This window comes from Pantherophis guttatus, chromosome 4, assembly GCF_059756535.1.
Source record: "Pantherophis guttatus breed Tessera chromosome 4, ASM5975653v1, whole genome shotgun sequence".
In the NCBI taxonomy this organism is placed as follows: Eukaryota; Metazoa; Chordata; class Lepidosauria; order Squamata; family Colubridae; genus Pantherophis; species Pantherophis guttatus.
In genome coordinates, this window is record NC_142066.1 from 20,244,233 (window position 1) to 20,264,659 (window position 20,427).

At 38.3% G+C, this 20,427-nt stretch overlaps 1 protein-coding gene across 1 annotated transcript in view; it reads left to right on the top strand.

Moving 5' to 3' along the window:
- Positions 1-17,091, top strand: part of LOC132709357 (uncharacterized) — a 33,594-nt gene extending 16,503 nt beyond the window's left edge. The window contains exons 6-11 of the mRNA XM_087893480.1: positions 797-1,685; positions 9,395-9,686; positions 10,936-11,790; positions 13,427-13,654; positions 15,042-15,168; positions 16,217-17,091. Of these exons, the coding sequence (XP_087749606.1) occupies positions 797-1,685; positions 9,395-9,686; positions 10,936-11,790; positions 13,427-13,654; positions 15,042-15,168; positions 16,217-17,091 (3,266 nt within the window). The remainder of the gene's footprint in view (positions 1-796; positions 1,686-9,394; positions 9,687-10,935; positions 11,791-13,426; positions 13,655-15,041; positions 15,169-16,216) is intronic.
- Positions 17,092-20,427: the final 3,336 nt, after the last annotated feature.

The following is a 20,427-nucleotide window of genomic DNA, read 5'->3' on the forward strand; positions in this document are numbered from 1 at the left end:
TGGGGTGGGAATGGAGATTTTGCAGTATCCTTCCCCTGCCATGCCCACCAAGCCAACCAAGCCACACCCACAGAACCGGTCGTAAAAAAAATTGGATTTCACCAGCGCTTGCTATTATTGTGTCTCCTCCTTCATGTCATTATTTACTTTATTTAATTATTTAATTAAATTGTAGGGAAAGACCATTAAAAAAGAACATCTTCCCAGTTGTTTAAGAATCATGCAAAAAGCATTCTTTTCTCTGGAAAAATTCACATGAGGCATCTATTTTCTCCCTCAACAATATAGCAGAGAATATTGAAAGGTCATTTGTGTTTAAAGATGGATGCATAACTGTAAGAGGGAAGAAGAGGACAAAATGTTGGTGGCTTCTGGCCTTGGGAATGAAAATTAGAACACAGAGAGAAGAGTAGACAGAAGTGAGAATGGAGAGGAGAATGCCAAATGATAGTAAGGAGGTGAACATGGTGCTACGGCTGGTGAAGTCATGTACCTCTGAGTGATAGACAAGATAAAAGGACTGTTAACATCCTTCCCCTGGAGTGGGATGGGAATGGGGATTTTGCAGTATCCTTCTCCTGGAATGAGGTGGGAATAGAGATTTTGCAGTATCCTTCCCCTGCCACACCCACCAAGCCATGTCCACCAAGCCACACCATGCCCACCAAGCCACGCCCACACAACCAGTAGTAAAAAAAATTGAATTCCACTACTGGACTGAAATACAATTCTTTGGAAAGTTGGGGAAAACTGAGCTAATTGTGAATGTGCTTGACAACTCTGTTTCATCTTTCAGATTTAGATGACTGTTTCCTGTGTCCTGAAGGAAACTATCCCAACAAGAACAGGGCGCTTTGCATTAAAAAACTCACATCTTTCTTGTCTTACAAAGAACCCTTGGGAACCACCTTGACCAGTGTTGCTTACTTCTTTTCTGTCATCTCAGTTGTGGTGCTGGGGATTTTTATTAAACACCAGGACACTCCAATTGTCAAAGCCAACAACAGGAGCCTGACTTATACTCTTCTCCTTGCTCTCCTGTTCTCTTTTCTTTGCATTTTGCTTTTCATTGGGCAGCCTAACCAAATAAAATGTCTCTTGAGACAAGCTGCTTTTGGCATCATTTTCTCTGTGGCCCTTTCTTGCATATTGGGCAAAACAACCATAGTGGTTCTTGCTTTTATGGCCACCAAGCCAGGCTCCAAAATAAGGAAATGGGTAGGGAAAGGACTAGCCAACACTATTGTGTCATCTTGCTCTCTGGTGCAAGTCACGATTTGCAGTGTTTGGCTGGCAATTTCTCCCCCATTTCCAGATTCAGACATGCATTCCGTGGCTGGAGAAATTGTCCTGGAATGTAATGAAGGTTCAACCATCATGTTTTATATTGTTCTAAGCTTTATGGGATTCTTGACCATTATCAGTTTCACAGTGGCATTCCTAGCCAGGAAGTTACCAGATAGCTTTAATGAAGCCAAATTTATCACCTTCAGCATGTTTGTTTTTTGTAGCGTTTGGGTGTCATTTGTTCCCACCTATCTGAGCACCAAGGGAAAATACATGGTAGCTGTGGAGGTCTTCTCCATTTTGGCTTCTGCAGCAGGATTACTGGGTTGCATCTTTTTCCCCAAATGTTACATAATTATTCTGAGGCCTGATTTGAACAGAAAGGAGCAGCTGATGAAGTAATAAAAGTGATTTCTCATTTCTTCTTACTATTCATTCGGTAAGCATCTTACTCTAGTTCAAGCCTCATTTTAATGAGTTGCTTTCAATTTGCTAAGCATTTTTTTTTTCAAAATAATCAGCAGCAATGTATGCAGTGTGCAGGAAAGACAACCCAATTGTTTATCTATGCAGTGGATAAAAGCCTATGGAGATTCTCAGTTATCTAGATCATGGTTGTCCCAAAGGTGCTTTTTCAGGAGACAACTGGACTTTCTTGTTTTTTTTCTTTGAAGATGTTTCACTTCTTATTCAAGAAGCATCTTCAACTCTGACTGGATGGTGGGGAATGGAAGGGTTTATATTCCTTGCAGACAGCTGGTCATTTGCATTCTTTTAGAGAGTCGTTGAAGCTACTTGGACATTTATCTGTGTCTTCAGGGTAACCCGAATAGTGCAAATGGGTGTGGACCCTTCTTGGTTGCAGGATGTTTTCTGTGCTGTGTCTCTTCACTGTCGAAAGAATGCAAATGACCAGCTGTCTGCCAGGAATATAAATCCTTCCAATCCACACCATCTAGTCAGAGCTGAAGAAGCTTCTTGGATGAGAAGCAAAACGTCTTCAAAGATGAAGCAAGAAAGTCCAGTTGCCTCCTGAAAAAGCACCTTTGGGATAAGCAGTGGATACATTTTCTTTTTAAGGTATAGAAATAGTCTTATATTGGAACTATTTATATTTGATCCCAAATAGCCAGTGTAAAAAAATTACCATTGTAGAAAATAAAGTTTAAATTAAAAATGTGATTTCTAGTCCAAAATGGTTAGTTTTCAAAACAAAATTCTAGAGAGAAAACAGGTGGGAAATTCCAACATTTTATTCCAAAAAATGGCTATCCTCTACAGTACTGTGCAAAAATATTAGCAAATATGCAACATTTCTGTAAATTGAGAATGCTTTCAGAAATAGCAATGTTAATCGTTTATTTTTTTATCAATTAACAAAATGGAAAATAAATGAACAGAAGAGAAATCCAGATCAAATCAATATTTGGCATGATCACCACTTGGGTTCAAAACTCATCAATTCTTATACACTTGCACAAAGTCAGGGATTTTGTAGGATTACAGTCCTATGGTATTGGTATGATTAACCAATTATATCCAGCTGGTGCAAGTGATCATCAATTTCATACATATGTTGAAACACAGTCATTAATTGAAACAGAAACAGTTGTGTAAGAGGCTTAAAAGTGGGTGAGGAACAACCAAATTCTGCTACTAAGCTGAGGTTGTGGAACACAATTTCCTGTCACAGGTCATACACCATGGCAAAACTGAGCACAGGAACAAGACACAATAGCCATAGCAATAGCTCTTAGACTTATATATCGCTTCACAGTGCTTTTACAGCCCTCTCTAACTGGTTTACAACTTTACAGAGTTAACATATTGCCCCCAACGATTTGGGTCCTCATTTTACATACCTTGGAAGGAATTTTACCTAGCAAAATTCTGATGAATTGGAAGAGGAAGAAAATGTTCATGGATTTGATCAATGCTTTGGAGTTAGCTTCAAGTCTTGACTGAATGAGTTCTAAAATCAAGATGTGCTGGTCAGGGAAGATGTTCTGAGTAACAATGGAAGAACTGATTGACTTGTGCTTCATACAAGGCTGTCCTGCTTATAGCAACTGTATTAGCAATGCTGCCCCTTTGGGTGGCCAATGTTGCTGCCAGAAGTAACTGCATTTTTTATAGACTTTTCCAGCTACCTGAACAGAATTATCAGTCTGGGAACCTCATCATTGCAGGAGTTTTTTCTCAGAGCTTCATCATGGCTAATCCTATAACTTTTATAATATACCCCACTCTTGAACGGTTTGAAGATCACTTGTAATGTTTAGGTTTTATTAGGATCACTACTAATATCAGTCTTTTGTAGAATATTCTCTTGCAGAATCTAGTGGTGTTAGGTTAAGGAGAAGTTAACAATTCCATCATTATGAGCCGAGGTGGCGCAGTGGTTAGAGTGCAGTACTGCAGCATAGAAATATGAATAATAAATAAATAAATAAATAATTGAGTTTTCTCAAATAAGCATTTATGTTTCCTGCTGTGTGATTGATGTGATTCCTGCAAAAGCTTGCTAAAATGCTACTGAGGTTAGGGGATTGCAGTGAACAAAACTTGACTTGAGGCTTCATTTGTATAGTAGTGGCAGGAATATCAATCATTCAATAGCAATAGCATTTAGACTTATATACCGCTTCACAGTGCTTTACAGCCCTCTCTAAGCAGTTTACAAAGTCAGCATATTGTGCCCCGAACAATCTGGGGTGCATTTTACCCACCTCGGAAAGATGGAAGGCTGAGTCAATCTTGAGCCTGGTGAGATTTGAACTGCCAAATTGCAGGCAGCCGGCAGACAGCAGAAGTAGCCTGCAGTAGTGCACTCTAACCACTGCGCCACCATGGCTCTATCACTGCAAATCAATCTTTATTGCAGTCACAAACCAGCAGATAGAAGTAGTAAGGATATGTCTTCTATGCTTTCTCTGGTTCTAATCCTTATACCATTATAACATACATGCACACATCAATGGACATGTAAATGTTCCTTTCTTCATAGTCATTGTCCAGCCAATTTATGTAGTATGAATTATATCCAGAAGGTACCTGTAGCTTCCAGCTATTTGAACACGATTGATGTTAAATCACCCAGATTCTTTAAATGGCAATAGTAAAACTCTCTTGTTTTAGTACACTGCAACTTATTTTCTGGATTTTGAAAATTAGGTTCAGTTTAGAACCTGAGAAGTATTATGGCACCACTATACATGCATGTGCATGCATTCATGTACAAACACACACACATATACATATACCGTATTTTTCCATGTATAAGACACTACTTTTTCTTTAAAATATTTATTTGAAAATGGAGGGGCGTCTTATACACAGGCTGCACATGCAGGATGAGCCTCTATCTTATATGCAGCTCTATCATTCCTCCCCATTGTAGCTGTTTCCTGTATCACCTTGCCACTCTAGGTTTCATCTCTATTGTTCCTGTGATGCATTTCCTGTTCTTGTTGTATTATTCACTCTAACAAGATGGCTTCTGCACAGTGATGGCTTATATTGTGCTTACTACAAGAAACTACATGAAACATGGGGGTGTCTTATACATGGGGGCATCTTAAAGATTGGAAAATACGTTATATTGTAAACTGAATGGTTTAGGAAATGTTTCATTCCTGCCACAACCCCCCCCCTTTTTTTGTAGATCTGTATTTTTTTTTCCATAGCATAGAAAATATGCATTTTCTATCCTATGAAAGAAGAATCGAAATTTACTTTTGTTCAAATCCAGGCAATGTGTTCCCATTTTCTAAAGAAAAAGAAAACCATTGCTCTAACATAATGTAATTATTATGTTTACTCTTGCAATTATGAAGTTGACTTCTCCAGATCCTTGGGGAATGCTAATCTATTGGAAAAAACAATAACAAGTCAAAACATGTAAAACTAACATGAGATCTATAATTCTTAATCTGTTGCACCGGAGATAACTTGCAGAGAACAATCATGGCTTCAATTCTCATAGTCAGCAACCAGTCAAGATAGACTGAGACCTTGTGCTAGACAGAGATCACTGTCTTTGCTTTCATTTCTCTGGCCAGAAAGTTCCACAGAAGATGATAACTTCGGCGTTGATGATAACCTCGGTATTATTGATATTAATGCTATTTCCACTGGCAGTATGCAAAGTTCCTAGCTTTAGATGTAATGTTAGTGAGCCTCTTCCTATTCATCATAAGTATTATAAACCCGGAGACCTCAGAATGGCTGCCATTATTTCTCACACTTACCGTTTTTCCAATTTGACTTTCTTTGAAAAACGTCCTTCTTCTGCACTCTTTGGTGATTTTGTGTAAGGACCTTTGATTTTCTTAATTAAAATTTATAGTCTCTCCAGGTGTGGCAAAACTGTGGGTACGAATTTTCTTCTCATTGTTTTCCAGCTGCTTTCTTACCTTTCTAAAATAACGAATGCTGATTTTGGCACCACTTTCTGTTTGGTGGTTTAATAGTTAGGCTTGCTTTGCTTTATTATTTATTTATTATTATGATTATTTATTTATTTGTCAAAGGCGTATTAGGTAACAAGTATAAACATGGATTGGATACATAAAATAGATACAAATACAGGGACGGCAGGCACACTGGTGCACTTATGCATGCCCCTTAAAGACATCTTAGGAATGGGGTGAGGTCAACAGTAGACAATCTTAGGTTGAAGTTTTGAGGGTTTAGGGATGAAACCACAGAGTCAGGTAGTGCATTCCAGGCATTGACTACTCTGTTGCTGAAGTTGTATTTTCTGCAATCAAGTTTGGAGCGGTTCACTTTAAGTTTGTATCTATTGTGTGCTCATGTATTGCTGTGATTGAAGCTGAAGTAGTCATTGACAGGTAGGACATTGTAGCAGATAATTTTATGAGTTACACTTAGGTCATACCGAAGGCAGCATAGTTCTAAGTTTTCTAAGCCCAGAATTTCAAGTCTGGTGGAATAAGGTATTTTGTTGTGAGCAGAAGAGTGGAGGATTCTTCTTGTGAAATATTTTTGGACACTTTCAATTGTATTAATGTCCGATATGCAGTGTGGGTTCCAGACAGATGAGCTGTATTCGAGAATTGGTCTAGCAAATGTTTTGTATGTTCTGGTTAGTAGTGTGATATTACCGGAAAAGAAGCTATGCAAGATTAGGGTTACAACTCTTAATGCCTTTTTGGCGATGTTGTTACAGTGGGCTTTGGCACTTAGATCATTAGATGTGAGTACTCCAAGGTTTATATAAAACCCAGTTTAACTGAAAATGGATTGGCTCTGTCCCTTTAAACAGTAGAAGTCTAAAGTCCAACCACTACATCTAAAAGGAATGATACTGTTTTGTACTGGTAGAAATGAGAACCCTTTATATGTCAAATATTAAGAATAGAATAGAATAGAATAGAATAGAATAGAATAGAATAGAATAGAATAGAATAGAATAGAATAGAATAGAATAGAATAGAATAGAATAGAATAGAATAGAATAGAATTTTTATTGGCCAAGTGTGATTGGACACACAAGGAATTTGTCTTGGTGCATATGCTCTCAGTGTACATAAAATAAAAGATACGTTCATCAAGAATCATAAGGTACAACACTTAATGATAGTCATAGGTTACAAATAAGCAATCAGGAAACAATATCAATATAAATCTTAAGGATACCAGCAACAAGGTTACAGTCATACAGTCATACAGTCATAAGTGGAAGGAGATGGGTAATGAGAACAATGGGAAGATTAATAGTAATGCAGACTTAGTAAATAGTTTGACAGTGTTGAGGGAATTATTTGTTTAGCAGAGTAATGGTGTTTGGGAAAAAACTGTTCTTGTGTCTAGTTGTTCTAGTGTGCAGTGCTCTATAGTGTCGTTTTGAGGGTAGGAGTTGAAACAATTTATGTCCAGAATGTGAGGGATCTATAAATATTTTCACAGCCCTCTTTTTGACTTGTGCAGTATACAGATCCTCAATGGAAGGCAGGTTGGGTAGCAATTGTTTTTTCTGCAGTTCTAATTATCATCTGAAGTCTGTGTCTGTCTTGTTGGGTTGCAGAACCAAACCAGACAGTTATAGAGATGCAGATGACAGACTCAATAATTCCTCTGTAGAAGTTGATCAGCAGCTCCTTGGGCAGTTTGAGCTTTCTGAGTTGGCGCAGACAGAACATTCTTTGTTGTGCTTTTTTGATGACGTTTTTGATGTTAGCTGTCCATTTTAGATCTTGCGATATGGTAGAACCTAGAAATTTGAAGGTCTCTACTGTTGATACTGTGTTGTCTAGTATTGTGAGATAACATCTGAAATCTTATGGAAATCTTCCAAAGTTTTGGCAGTACTGCTATGAAGTAAGACAAAATAGTTTTCTTGTAGTAAAGCAATGAGAAAAGCCTTAATGGACCTTTCAGAAGCTCTTCAAGTTCACCATTCCTGGAAATAGACAAATCTATGTAAATCAAGGCATGGGCTACATGTTTCCAAAACAACTAAGAAGAGGAGGTAGGCAAAGAGCTTGAAAAATGAAAGAATACTCACCGGGTACATACTACCACATGTGGTGGACATGTATGAAAGCAAAGAAATATTGGACAAAAATATATACATGATTAGAAAAAAATGTTAAAGCTGCATATAGATAGGTATAGTACCAGAAAAGTATAAGAGGAATTTGTATACTCTTGCAGCAGCAAGAATTGTATTTGCACAGTAGTGCAATTAAGGTAAAGGTAAAGGTTCCTCTCATATGTGCTAGTTGTTCCCGACTCTAGGGGGCGGTGCTCATCTCTGTTTCAAAGCCGAAGAGCCAGCTCTGTCCGAAGACTTCTCCGTGGTCATGTGGCCGGCATGACTACATGCCAAAGGTGCACAGAACGTGTTACCTTCCCACCAAAGGTGGTCCCTATTTTTCTACTTGCATTTTTTATATGCTTTTGAACTGCTAGGTTGGCAGAAGCTGGGACAAGTAACGGGAGCTCACTCTGTTATGCAGCACTAGGGATTCAAACTGCTCAACTGCCAACCTTTCAATCGACAAGCTCAGCATCTTAACCACTGAGCCACCGGGTCCCTTTGTAGTACAATTAGTGAGGTACTAATACCACTCTATAAAGCCTTAGTAAGACCACACCTAGAGTACTGCATCAGTTTTGGTCATCACACTAGAAAAAAGATGTTGAAACGCTAGAAAAATTGCAGAAAAGAGCAACCAGGATGATTAGGGGACTGGAAACTAAAACATATGAAGAACAGATACAGGAACTGGGCATGGCTAGTCTAGTGAAGAGAAAGACCAGGGGAGATATGATAGCAGTGTTGCAATATTTGAGGAGCTGCCACAGAGAGGAAGGGGTATTTTCTAAAACATCTGTAGGCCAGACAAAGAATAATGGATGGAAATTGAACAAGGAGAGATTTAATCTGGAAATAAGGAGAAATTTTCTGACAGTGAGAACAATCAACCAGTGGAACAGCTTGCCTTCGGAAGTTGTGGGAGCTTCATCACTTGAGACTTTCAAGAAGAGACTGGACTGCCATTTGTCAGAAATGATTTAGGGTCTCCTGCTTGGATGGAGGGTTGGACCTACAAGGTCCCTTCCAACTCTGTTAATCTGTTAAAAAGTACTGGAAACATTGAGGAAATATCGAGAGAAGAAGATGTAATTTAAAAAATATTAGGTTGTGCAGAAATGGACAGACTGACTGACATTAAAGATAGAAGAAAAAGAAGATACAGAGTATTTTTCAACATAGGACTTGTTTTATAAATGGTTGGATAATAGAGGTAGAAATTAGGAGCTGGAAAAGTATTATTATGTACAAATTGACCAAGACAATACACTGTTCACAAAGCACTTATGTATGTTAAAAGAAAATGTATAAATAAACTGTTTTGAAAAAATGAAAGAATACTAAACTATTTTATGAAAAATAAATCACGGAATATTTGTAAAACAAATATGTCCTGCATCTTAATTCTACTGAGGTGCGTTAGTTGGCTGACTATTTTCAGAGAAGTCATAGTGTTATCCCAGGATAAGGCCAGACAATCTAATTTCAAACAAGGTCTTTGCTAAAACCATCAACATCTCAAGATGTCCATTCCTCTCATTGTAGGATTCTGAAACAACACTACCAACATATCCTGGCTTTGGAATTTGCTATAAAAGAGATAAATGACAATGCCAAACTATTACCTAACATCACCCTGGGCTTTGACATCTACAATAATGATTTCAGGGCAAGTGCTATTTATCTTGCTTCCATGGAACTTCTTTCCACAAAACACAAATTCATCCCAAATTACAGATGTGATGTCCAAAACAATCTAATAGCAGTTATTGGGGGACCTAACTCTGATGTCTGTCTCAACATGGCAACTATTCTCTGCATGTACAAGATCCCACAGGTAGGTAGTCTGAGAAAAGCAATAGAGACTTAAGTAGTAAGAATCTCCTCTATCAAATATGAGATAATTTTGAGATCTAAGAATGGGAAAAATTGAACAAAATAGAGAAAAAACCCAAGGACTAACTCAAATATAAACTATACGCTCCAGGAATTAATGCACGCAATTCTTTTGGAATTGTCTACATCTTGTAAAGTGGGAACAACTCTTTATAACTGTTACCCAAATTCAAATAAATCCAAGCATGTAATAAAGTTCCTTTGTTTTATTTTTTCCCTGTCTCCTCCAAAATGCAAAAATTAATACCATCGTTATTTGTTATTATGAAGCAGGAGATATAATATTCAAATTATGACAAACAAAATAGAAAACAGACAGAAAGATAGTAAGGTTTAGATCAAAATGTCAATGAAGAATCTCAATCATCAAGACAAAGGTGTCTAAAGGTTGAAATGTGGGAACTGGACTAATTTTCGTTAGTTTGAGATGTTTTGTTGCTCATCCAAGCAGCTTCATCAATCAGAGCAAGTCAGTTAGGCAGAGAGTCATTTTCAGATTACAAATTAATAGAGTTGGAAGGGACCTTGTAAATCATCTAGTCCAACCCCCTGCCCAAGCAGACCCTAAACCATTTCTGACAGATGGCAGTCCAGTCTCTTCTTGAAAGTCTCAAGTGATGAAGCTCCCACAACTTCTGAAGACAACTTCTGTTCCATTGGTTGATTGTTCTCACTGTCAGAAAATTCTTATTTCTAGGGTGAATCTCTCCTTGTTCAGTTTCCATCCATTATTCTTTGTCTGGCCTTCAGGTGCTTTGGAAAATAGCTTGACCCCTTCGTCTCTGTGGCAGCTCCTCAAATATTGGAACACTGCTATCATGTTTCCCCTGGTCCTTCTCTTCACTAGACTAGCCATGCCCAGTTCCTGCAACTGTTCATCATGTTTTAGACTCCAGTCCCCTAATCATCTTGGTTGCTCTTCTCTGCACTCTTTCTAGAGTCTCAACATCTTTTTTTATAGTTTGGATACTGGATACAGTACTCTCGGTATGGTCTTACTAAGGCTTTATAGAGTGGTATTAGTACCTCCCTTGATCTTGACTGTATCTCTCTGTTAATGCAATTTAGAATTGCATTGGCTTTTTTGGCTGCCACCACACATTGCTGGCTCATATTTGATTGATTGTTGGAAAGAATCTACATACTTATTGAATTTTGTGTATTTTTTTTTTGTCTTCTCCTTTATTTAGTTCACATATGGTTCTGCTATTATGATGGAGGAAAAAAACCAAGGAGTCTTTTTCCATCAGATGTTCCCAAACATGGCCCTCCAGTATAAGGGTATTTTCAGGTTGTTGAACTTTTTTGAATGGAGATGGGTCGGTGTCATTTATCTGAATGACGTCTATGGCGAGAAATTTGTGCAGGATATACTTCCCATGTACTATAGAAATGGCATTTGCTTTGACATCGTAGAAATCTTACCAGAACCAACTTTTGCTGAAGGTGCTGCTGAAATGTTGGACAAAATAAACAAAATGTATCAAGCAATCCTAAATAGTCCTGCCAAGATATTCATAGTCCATGGTGAAATTCAGACCATCTTTGCTTTGAGGATGGTGCTTTATTTCTCAGAATTTGAGAATGTACCAATGGTGGCAAAGGTCTGGATTATGACAGCTCAAATGGATTTCACATCACTGTCCTTTCAAAATGATTGGAAGTTAGACTTCATACATGGTGCTATATCACTAGCGGTGCCCAGAAATGAGTTGCTTGGCTTCCAAAAGTTTGTTCAGGCCAGAAATCCTAAAAGGGAAGGAGAAGATGGTTTCATCAAAGCTTTTTGGGAACAAGCTTTTAAGTGTGTGTTTTCCATTTCTCTGGTAGACCAAGAAGAGAGCAAAATCTGCACTGGGGAAGAAAAACTAGAAACCCTTCCTATATCTGTTTTTGAAACAAGCCTGACCACTCATAGCTATATTATCTATAATGCTGTCTATGCTGTAGCTCATGCTCTACGTGACATGCATTCAGTTGAGTCCAGGTACAGATCAAGGACAAAGAGAGAAAGATGGAAATTTCTGCACAAACCTCTGTGGCAGGTAGTGGTCTTCCAAGCAGAATACAGTATATAAAGGTGTTCAAGAGATATGTAGGTATTCTTTTCAGTGGAATCAAAACCTACATTATTCACTCTGTTCTTACTAAGACTGGGATTGCAAGGTTTATTTTATAGGTAATTACTCAACATAATGAACAGCATAGAATTGTTCCATTCCATATCATTGATAGAAGTATTTTTGTACAATGTTTAATTATCTTTCTTGATTTAAAAAAAAACCCATCCACCATTGAAAATGTCAATGAAGACTCAAACAAGCAGGCTAAAAATCTGTAGAGATTCTCAGTCATCCAGGTCACGGTTGTCCCAAAGGTGCTTTTTTCAGGACCTCTTTATTTTTTTTTTTATTTTTTTCTTTGAAGACGTTTCACTTCTCATCCAAGAAGCTTCTTCAGCTCTGACAGGATAGTGGGGAATGGAAGGATTTATATTCCTTGCAGACAGCTGGTCATTTGCATCCTTTTAGAGGGTCGTTGAAGCACTTGGAGGTTTGTCTGTATCCTCAGGGTCACCCGATGCACTCAGTTTACACAGATAAACTTCCAAGTGTTTCAATGACTCTCTAAAAGGATGCAAATAAATAAATAAATAAATAAATAAATAAATAAATAAATAAATAAATAAATAAATAAATAAATAAATGAATGAATGAATGAATGAATGAATGAATGAATGAATGATTGAATGAATGAATAAATAAATAACTTTATTGTCATTGTACATGTATACGTGTATACATGTTGTACATGTATTTATTTATTTGTTTATTTGTTTATTTGTTTATTTGTTTGTTTGTTTGTTTATTTATTTATTTATTTATTTATTTATTTATTTATTTATTTATTTATTTATTTATTTATTTATTTATTTATTTATTTCCATATGCAGTGTATATTACAACTGACTAGTTTATTAACCTTTCTATTAAGTCAGATGAAACTTTTAGGGGAAATAAAGAACAACTGTAAATCTCAGATATGGAACACTGCTAAAAGAACCATGATGGTGCAGTGGTTAGAATGCAGTCCTGCAGGGCTAACTTTAAAGCTCACTCCAGGAGTTCAATTCTGAGCGGTTCAAGGTTGACTCAGCCCTCCATCCTTCTGAGGGGGATTTTTTTTTTTTCATTTTCAGTAAAATGAGGACCCAGATTGTTGGGGGAAATATGCTGACTCTGTAAACCGCTTAGAAAGGATTGTAAAGCATTGTAAAGTGGTACAAAAGTCTAAGTGCTATTGCTATTGCTATTTTATTGTTTTCAGTTGCTAAGTTATGTCCAACTTCTCGCAACCCCATGACCACAGTGCGCCAGGCCCCACTGTTCCCCATTGTTTCCCAGAGGTTGCCCAAATTCATGTTCATTACATCAATACCACTATCTAGCCATCTCATTCTCTGCCATCTCCTTCTTCTTTATCCTTCAATCTTTTCCAATATCAGGGTTTTTTCCAAGTAGTCCTTTCTTCTCATTTGGCCAAAGTATTTGAGTTTCAGCTTCAGTATCTGTCCTTCTAAAGAACAGTCAAGGTTGACTTCCTTCAAGTTTGACCGATTTGAACTCATTTAAGCTCAAATGACTTTTTCTTTTCTACTCTCTCTCTCATTCCTGATTTCAGTTGCACCACTTTCTGAGAAGTGTGTCATTTAATAACTCTGCTGGTGAAAAAGTTTCTTTTGATGAAAATGGTTCATTAATAGCAGGATTGGATTTTATCAACTGGGTTACATTCCCAAACCAAACCTTCCAGAGAGTTAGAATTGGCAAAATAGAGCCCATGGCTTCTCCCAAAGAAGACTTCACCATTCATGTGGAAGAAATTCAATGGCCCACCCCATTCAACCAGGTAAGATGCACATGCAATCCTGCCGTATAGCTTTAAGAAAGTGGAAAAGTGCTCATCAAGAGAATGCAAGAATCATCCAATACTCATTGTGGCCTGACTCTAATTTCTAAATTATTAATTAAATTTATATGTCACCTGACTCTCAGTGATACGTGGTAGTCAGAATCAGAAATATTCACAGCTGTCTAAGAAGCAACTTATTCCAAACTGTTTCAATTCTGAAGCATGGATTAGGACAGGGGTCAGCAACCTATGACTCCGGAGCTGCATGTGATTCTTTGGGCCCTCTGCTGTGGCTTCCTGTCAGGTGATCCCAACACTGGCTGGCCCTGCCCCTCACCCTCCCCTCCCAGTCACTCCTCGCCTGGCCTGAGAAGGTAAGGGCAATGGTGGGGGATGGAGAAGCAGCCAGGGCAGAGACAAGAGATAAAGAGAGAGAAGGAGAGAGTGGGGGAGAGAGGGAGGGAGGAGAGAGAGAGAGATGTCAAAAGGATGTTGTGGTTCCTGGTGTTTTTTAACAACTGGTTCTCTGCCCTAATGACCGGCTGGGTAAGTGTGGCTAGGAGGTCATGTGACCGATGGAAGTGAGTGACATCGAGTTGGCCACACCCACCCAGGTTTTGTAGCTCCCGGTGTTTTCCTAGTCCAAATGGCTCTTTGAGTATTTAAGGTTGCAGACCCCTGGATTAGGAAAAATAAACTGGATTCTGTACTGCTTTTTCCTTGGTTCTGGGACAGTAGAAATGTATGGGTTTTTAATTTATTTTCCTTTATCTGAACACAATGCAATTTTCAGAAAAATCAGAACAGAATGAAGAGGTGATCAAAGTTAAAGTTTGCAGTTTAGTTGCAATTTATGCAGAGGTGGTATTCAGCAGGTTCTGACCAGTTCTGGAGAACTGGTAGCGGAAATTTTGAGTAGTTCAGAGAACTGGTAAATACCACCTCTGACTGGCCCCATCCCATCTATTCTCTGTCTCCCGAGTCCCAGCTGATCGGGAGGAAATGGGAATTTTGCATTAACAAAATGCAACCCCCTGGAGTGGGGAGGGAATGGAGATTTTACAGTATTCTTACCCTGCTATGGCCACCAAGCCATGCCCACCAAGCCACACCATGCCCACCAAGCCACACCCAGAGAACCGATAGTAAAAATTTTTGAATCCCACCACTGAATGTATGTATTTGTTAAAAGGGATCATCACTTTTAGGTTGGGCTCAAATTTTGATGACTTCTGGAAGCATTCACATTCATTCAAGATTCTAGGTGAAGAGAATCAGACCCTCAAAATAATGTTATTCCATTCTATTTAGAGATGAAGCATATGTCAGTTCAAACAAATGTGATATACTGTATCATTGTGATATATTTCTCATTCTTCAACAGACAAAGCCTCTTTCTCTATGTAATGATGTGTGTCAGCTGGGGACTAGTAAGGCAAAGAAAGAAGGAAAACCATTTTGTTGTTATGATTGTTTTCCATGTCCAGAAGGGAAAATTGCTGATCAGAAAGGTAAGAAATCCTGGATAAAGATTCTTAAGAGGACAGTAGATCAAATAATCTGTTTTTTTTTGCAGGTGTTGCTAGTCACGGATGATGTTATCTAGTTTGGGTAATGAAACATTTTCAAGAAAACAACCAAACCAAGGATTGGTTCTAACCTGAGCTACAAATATTCTTCTTTATTGCAAATAATCGGTATATGGTACAGTATTTCCTGACTTGTCTATATAAAATCTTTTTCAGTTTTACAAAGTTTTTTAAATTTGGTTTGCTGGGCATGCTCTTCTCCATGTTTTACTTTATGTATACCATAGCTTTTATAAACAAAATTGCATTTTAAATAAAAAGGAGGTTTAAAGAATGTTTGTACTTATCCAGTAATAATTTCAGTTATCCTCATTCTCTCTCTCTCTCTCTCTTTCTCTATGTCTCTCTCTCTCTCTCTCTCTCTTTCTTTCTCTCCCTCCCTCTCTTGCTCCCCCCTCTCTCTGTCTCTCTTTCTCTGTCTTGTCTCTTTCTCTCTCTCCCTCCCTCCCTGTCTTTCTCTCTCTGTCTCTGTCTCTGCCTCTGCCTCTGTCTCTCTCTCTCTCTCTGTCTCTCTCTCTCATTCTCTCTCTCTCTCTCTCTCTCTCACTGTCTTTCTCTCTCTCCCTCCCTCCCTCTCTTTCTCTCTCTCTCTTCTATTCTAGAAATGTAGAGATTCAGTAAGTTAACTCACCCATATATGCTTGATTTGTGGCTTTTGAGACATCATTCTAGTTCTACAAAACCAAAATAATTTAGAAAATCATACATTTAATGTAATAAAAAACATACTTTGAGTATTATATAATATTGCAGCAACAGCACAAGAATGACTCCAAGAGCCACCTTCATCCTTATTGCCACATATTAGACACATTCATTGTGAAAAATTGGGGAATATCTACAGAAAACCATGCTATATTTTCAGTACATTCCTTCACTGAAATACTTAATTTATTAAAATATGTTAGTTTCATAAGATGGAAAATCAGATTGCATATTTCAGATATGGATGCCTGCATTCAATGTCCAGATGATCATTATCCAAGCCCTACCCAGGATTCATGCATTCCAAAGAAGAAAACCTACTTGTCCTATGGAGAAACCTTGGGGAGAACTTTGGCTAGCTTTGCTCTTTGCTCTACTTGTCTCTCTGCTTTCATCCTGGTCATGTTTGTTAAATACCATGATACTCCCATTGTCAAAGCCAACAACCGGAACTTGACCTATGCACTCCTTGGTTCACTTTCCTTCTCCTTCCTCTGTGCTCTCCTCTTCATTGGCCACCCAGAGAAGCTGACCTGCCTAGTTCAACAAACTGCATTTGGCACCATCTTCTCAGCAGCGATCTCTTGCATCTTGGCCAAAACCATCATGGTTGTTCTTGCATTTACTGCTATCAAGCCAGGGTCCAGGATAAAGAAATGGGTGGGCAAAAGATTGGCCAACTCCATCGTTCTTTCCTCCTCACTAATTCAAGTCATCATTTGTACTGTGTGGCTGGTCAACTTTCCCCCATTTCCAGATGTTGACATGCATTCAATGGCAGAAGAAATTATTGTAGTGTGCAATGAAGGTTCAGCTTTCATGTTCTATTGTGTTTTGGGATTTATGGGTTTCCTGGCCATTGTCAGCTTTGTAGTGGCTTTTCTGGCCAGGAGATTGCCTGACACGTTTAATGAAGCTAAGTTTATTACCTTTAGCATGTTGCTGTTTTGCAGTGTTTGGATATCTTTTGTCCCAACTTACCTGAGCACCAAGGGAAAGTACATGGTATCTGTGGAAGTCTTTTCCATTTTGGCCTCCAGTTTAGGAATTCTGGGTTGCATCTTTTCCCCCAAATGCTACATAATTTTGCTGAAGCCAAATCTTAATACAAGAGAACAGCTAACAAGAAAAATAAAATAATATCTAACACCCAAATCTGAAATAATGTACATTTATTCAAAGGAACACTATAGGAAAAAAGCTTGTGTGTGAAGATTTGAAGTTGATGGGCAGTTTTCTCTGTTTTTAACCCCTTTTAACCCCTTAGTAACATTTACTAATGTTGTTGTATCTTTTGATGTCTTTATGTAAAAGCTGGCTCTTCAACTATGACGTGGGTGTCAAACTCTCCGCGTCACATTGCTGTCACACGACGTTTCGTGACATTTTCCCCATTCACACAGCTGGGGTGGGCGTGGCCTGTGCGTGACACATCCAGCCTAAGGGCCAACAGTTTGACACCCCTGACCTATCGTGTCCTCTGCAGCATTTTTTGTAATTTTCCATAGGACAATAACATAATTACTATGTTGCCTACCAACTATTCTAGGAAGCACTGCTGACTTTAAATGTTTATAAAATTGTCCCATATCAGGGCAAGCAAAATGGGGATAGAGCTATTTTATACACTTAATAAGGAAAATTCAACTGCAAAAGTTCTGACCACAGAATGTTTAGCATTTCTATTAAGAACCGGTCCAAACCAGCTGAATACCACCTCTGTTCTTTCCCAATACCATTAAAACACAAACACAATCACACCCATCTATCAGACAGATAAATGACCTTCATGTACAGAATCTCCCCTTCTTTATTTTATAATGGAGGCATTCCCCTGAGCCACTAGCATGGACAACTTCTAAAACATTTGATGACTTCATATAATCAGTTCTCAGAACGTTTTATGTAGGAGTCTTTTCAGCCTCTCCAATGGCTCCTGTAAGGTCTCGCCTCTCCAAATCTTTGTAAGAAAGCAGGACTCTTGAAACTGAAGTGGTTCTGCCAGAATCAAAATAAAGTGTATGCAAGATATTCGGGAAAAAGGAGGTTTAGGCCTACCGGACTGGGAGTTATATTACAAAGCAGCGTCGCTAAACTGGATAAGAGACTGGATAGACCTTAAGAATAAAAGAATGCTATCACTAGAGGGCTTTGAATTACAACGCGGCTGGCATGCCTTTCTGTGGGAGGGAAAGGACAAGCACCACGGATATTTCCAGCAACATATTATCAGAGAATCATTGTACAAATCATGGCAAGATATTAGGAAACATTATATCAAGATCCCACGATGGCTATCGACAATGGAAGCACTAATCTATCCCAATGCCATGGATATAGAGAAAATGAGGACTTATAAAGAATTACTGAACAGTGCAGGAGAATTACAAACAAGACAAGAATTACAAAATCAGGGTATAGACATTGATTGGTGGCCATACATGCAAATAGAATCAAGATATAAAACTGATCGGGCACAATTCGGATTCCAAAATGAACCAAATGAATTGGATAAAATATTACAAAGTACAGATGAGAAAATGATTACCAAAATTTATAAGTACCTACTAAAATATAAATTAGAAGAGGAGGTTGTCAAAGAGAATATGATAATATGAGCCAAAAATATAGGATATACTATTGAATTGGATAAGTGGGAGAATCTGTGGAAGATAAATTACAGGATGACATTGTCTATACCCTACAAGGAAAACCTTTACAAAATGTTCTACCGATGGCACCTCCCACCGGCGCGCCTAGCCAAGATGTTCCCAAATACATCTCCGATGTGCTGGAAATGTAAATCACAGAAAGGGACATATTATCATCTCTGGTGGCTATGCCGAAGGGCAAAACAATACTGGCAACAAATTAAAACAATGATTGAAGAAATCACGAAACAAAAACTGGAAATGAGGCCGGAAACCTTTTTATTGGGAATAATTACAGCACAATATACCAAAGAAATAAAATATCTGATTATCCATATCCTCACAGCAGCACGTATACTCTTTGCCCAACATTGGAAATCTGAACAGTTACCCACAGAAGACAAAATAATAGCTAAAATTACAGAATGCGCAGAATTGGATAAGCTCACAAAAGAAATACAAGAGAAAGATGATACTGATTACTATTTAGTATGGCAAAGATGGTACAGCTGGCTGGAGGCAAAAATAGGAATATAAAGATGATCTTTCGACTATTCAGTGGAAATGCATAGAAGTAAATAAGGAGTCAACTATATATGTACATACATAACTAAGTAAATAGGTGACTGTAGATACTGATACAAATAGAAATATGAAAAATGACCCACCGTTGTAATATCTTCTAAGAGTCAGTCATTGGACTGAATTGATGTGTGTTCCTTTTGTATGTTGTTTCAATGTATTTATGTTGGTTTTGTTTTTTCTTTTTATCATTAATAAAAACTATTAAAAAAAAAAGAAAAGAAACTGAAGTGGTTCCAAAAGGAGCCATTTTTTTTTTTTGTTGAAAGGCTTGTGATAGCAAGAGGTCTAGTCAGGAATGAAATCTTCCCACTTAAAAACCAGCAATTTAAAGCAGTGCAAACAAAACACCTCCCACAGTACAGCAATGCAGGAAACAGAAACTTCATATAGAGAACTTTCCCAACAGGAAATAGAAACAGAAACTTCACATGGAGATCCCTCCAATCCTCCCCCTCCCACCAGAATGTCAGCATCCCAATAGCAATATATGGAGCTCCTCTCCATTACCACATTGGTGCTTCAGATGTCCTCTGCTCCCAGTCAAGGAAATACTTTACAAACTGGATGATTTACAAAATGTTTAATTTTCTTCTTTATTAAAAGTGTTTTTCATTTCATTTGCTTTTGGCCATCAAGATTCTAGGTCCATGATGGCGAACCTATGGCATATGTGCCAGAGGTGGCACACAGAGCCTTCTCTGTGGACACGCGCACTGTCACCATCTGGTCTTCTGGTTTCTGCTGTGCACATGCACACTGGCCAGCTGGTCTCCAAGTTTCTGGGGCTACGGTGCGCATGAAGACCAGTATGTGTGCCAGAAACCTGAAGATCAGGTGGCTGACGTGCACATGCTGGTCTCCAAGTTTCCAGGGCTCCAGCATATATGTGTGGACATGTGCATGTTTCAGTTCGCCATCACTGCTCTAGGTAGTGTTGTTCTATCTAGGGAACATGTTCAGACATTTTCAAAAGAACTGGGAAACTCTCAACAACTTCCTAAATCAGATGCATCTTTTCTTAGGATTCTGTAGCTATTCTCCACAGTTCTAGCTAAGATGTGGGAAAAGGGCATGTAAACAGAATAGAATAACAGAGTTGGAAGGTACCTTGCAGATCTTCTAGTCCAAACTCTTGCTCAAGCTGGAGATTCTATACGATTCTGGACAAATTGCTGTTTAATCTCTTCTTAAAAATTTCCAGTGATGGAGCACCCATAGGTAGGCAAGGCATTCCACTTGT